Source organism: Nansenia antarctica, assembly GCF_963989245.1.
Source record: "Nansenia antarctica genome assembly, chromosome: 7".
In the NCBI taxonomy this organism is placed as follows: Eukaryota; Metazoa; Chordata; class Actinopteri; order Argentiniformes; family Microstomatidae; genus Nansenia; species Nansenia antarctica.
Genome location: NC_137677.1, coordinates 63,592,939 through 63,595,224, shown reverse-complemented (window position 1 = coordinate 63,595,224; position 2,286 = coordinate 63,592,939). Strand labels below are relative to the sequence as shown.

Below are 2,286 nucleotides of genomic sequence, written 5' to 3'. Positions count from 1 at the left end.
GTATGTACCCCCCCCCCCCCCGTACATGTAGAACACAGAGTATGTACCCCCCCCCCCCCCCCCGCCCCGCCGCCCCACTTTCCCTCTCAAGTGTCAGTGCATCTCCCCTCACGGATACGAACACAACCCCCCACCGCCTCTACGCTCTCCCTCAGAGTCCTCGAACCCCCGCGTCCGTCCGTCCGTCCGTCCCTCCCCCTGCCCCTCCCCCCCCCCCCTCTCAGCACGTCCCCATGGTGCTGACCGTGGTGTAGCTGAACTTGGACATGGACGCCCCCGTCGCCATGGCATCCTCCTCGTTCTCCCCCCCCCTCAGCCCTCCCTGGCGGTGGCGGCGGCGGTGGCGGCGGCAGGGGGCGGCGCAGCAGGCGAAGGTGGCGAGCAGCGCCTTGCGGAAGCGCGTGTTCATGAAGCAGTAGATGATGGGGTTGACGCAGGCCGAGCTGTAGGACAGCAGGTGGATGAAGGAGATGGGCGCCCCCGACAGGGCCCGCTGCGCCGAGAGGCGGTCGAAGGCCCGCCACGTGTTGGCGCAGTACAGCGGCATCCAGCAGCAGAAGAAGAGCGCCACGATCACCACCAGCATGCGGATCACGCGCTTCTTGGCCACCAGCTTGGCCTGCGACGTGTTGCTGCGCGGGCGCTCCACCTTAGAAGAAGCTCCGCCCCCTCCGGCCCCTCCCCCTCCGGCGCCGGGGGCGGAGGCCGAGGCGGTCAGGGTGGACATCTCCATGGAGTGGGGTCGCTTGGCGACCTGGACGTAGCAACCGTCGCCGTCGTCGCTGCCGCAGGAGACGGTGGAGGTGAGGCCATTCTTCATACCTGGGGAGGGGGGTGTGGGGGGGGGAGGGGAGGGGGGATGCACAGTAAAGGGATCACTTCTGAGTCGAGCCTGAGTTGTGGACTTGTGTGTGTTATTGGTGGTACAAACGGTCCGTAGAACCAAACTACTGTCATGACGACAGGACACAACTGAACGGCAGCTGTGATTACTGTCTTACTGTACCCGCACCATGGGAGATCGGGCCTTCTGCTCGGCTGCTCCCAGGCTGTGGAATGCTCTCCCTGACCACCTAAGGGCACCACAGTCTGTGGATGCTTTTAAACGAGGCCTTAAAACCCACCTTTTTAGAGACTTTTTTTTTTTGCCTTTTAATTGAAAATGTTTATTGTGTCCTGTGTTTAATTGTAGCACTCTGAGATTTCCTATGTAAAGTGCTTTTATAAATAAAATGTATTATTATTATTACTGTGGACCGTCTGAGACCCCTGGTCTGTAATTGCAACACTTCAGTACTTTTCTTTTCACACACACACACACACACACACACACACACACACACACACACACACACACACACACACACACACAGATAACACCCGGCTGCGACTGCTCTCCTCTTCCCTTCCTCTCCCCAGGTTGCCCGTTACGTCTCTTCAGAAAACGGAGGTGAGGTGAGGTAGAAGGTTCCTGGAGGAAATGATTTTTTCTGAGAAAATAATAAATAGATTTTTCGGACCGCTCTTCAAAACCCGTCTGCTCACCTTGAATGGACCCAGCGGCGGTGACTCAACAAATGGCATCGTAATCGTGCCTCAGGACAAACTGGTCTATATTAATCAACTGTAATAGTTCCCCGGTTTGGGTTCTTGTGGCATTAAGTGACTGAGTGAATGAAAGATATCTGTACGAATCATTGGGGATTAAAAATAGTTAGAGTGCAGAGAGAGACAGAGAGAGAGAGAGACAGAGAGAGAGAGAGAGAGAGAGAGAGAGAGAGAGAGAGAGAGAGAGAGAGAGGGAGAGAGAGAGAGAGAGAGAGAGAGAGAGAGAGAGAGAGAGAGAGAGAGAGGGAGAGAGAGAGAGAGGGAGAGAGAGAGAGAGAGGAACATGGAGAACATGCCATTTGCTGTGACTTGTTAAAGTAAACACCATTTCCCCCAGAATCCTCAGGCGTTCTATCTAGAACAGACGCATAACCAGAAACCTGGGTCACAGCTGGCACATTTTCCCTACTCTCTCTCTCTCTCCCTCTCTCTCCCTCTCTACCTTCTCTCTCTCTCTTCCTCTCTCTCACCCTTTTCCTCCCTCCCTCCCTACATTCCTATCTCACTCCCTCTACCCCTATATGAATGAATGAATGGACTTTATTGTCATTGCTACAGTACAGGTACCAAACAACGAAATTTAGGAGGGGTGGCTCCCCTGGTGTTAGGAAAGGGAAAAGAAAAAAAAACTTTTAAATCACAAGAAGGGAAGGAGCTGGTTTACATAAATAAAGGCTA

General features: G+C 54.5%; 1 protein-coding gene across 1 annotated transcript in view; it reads right to left on the bottom strand.

The window, feature by feature from the left end:
• Nucleotides 1–220: 220 nt before the first annotated feature.
• cckbrb (cholecystokinin B receptor b) overlaps nt 221–2,286 on the bottom strand; it is a gene marked incomplete at both ends in the record, with an annotated part of 29,582 nt that continues 27,516 nt past the window's right edge. Inside the window, one exon of the mRNA XM_080537027.1 lies at nt 221–822. Within this exon, the coding sequence (XP_080393153.1) occupies nt 221–822 (602 nt within the window). The remainder of the gene's footprint in view (nt 823–2,286) is intronic.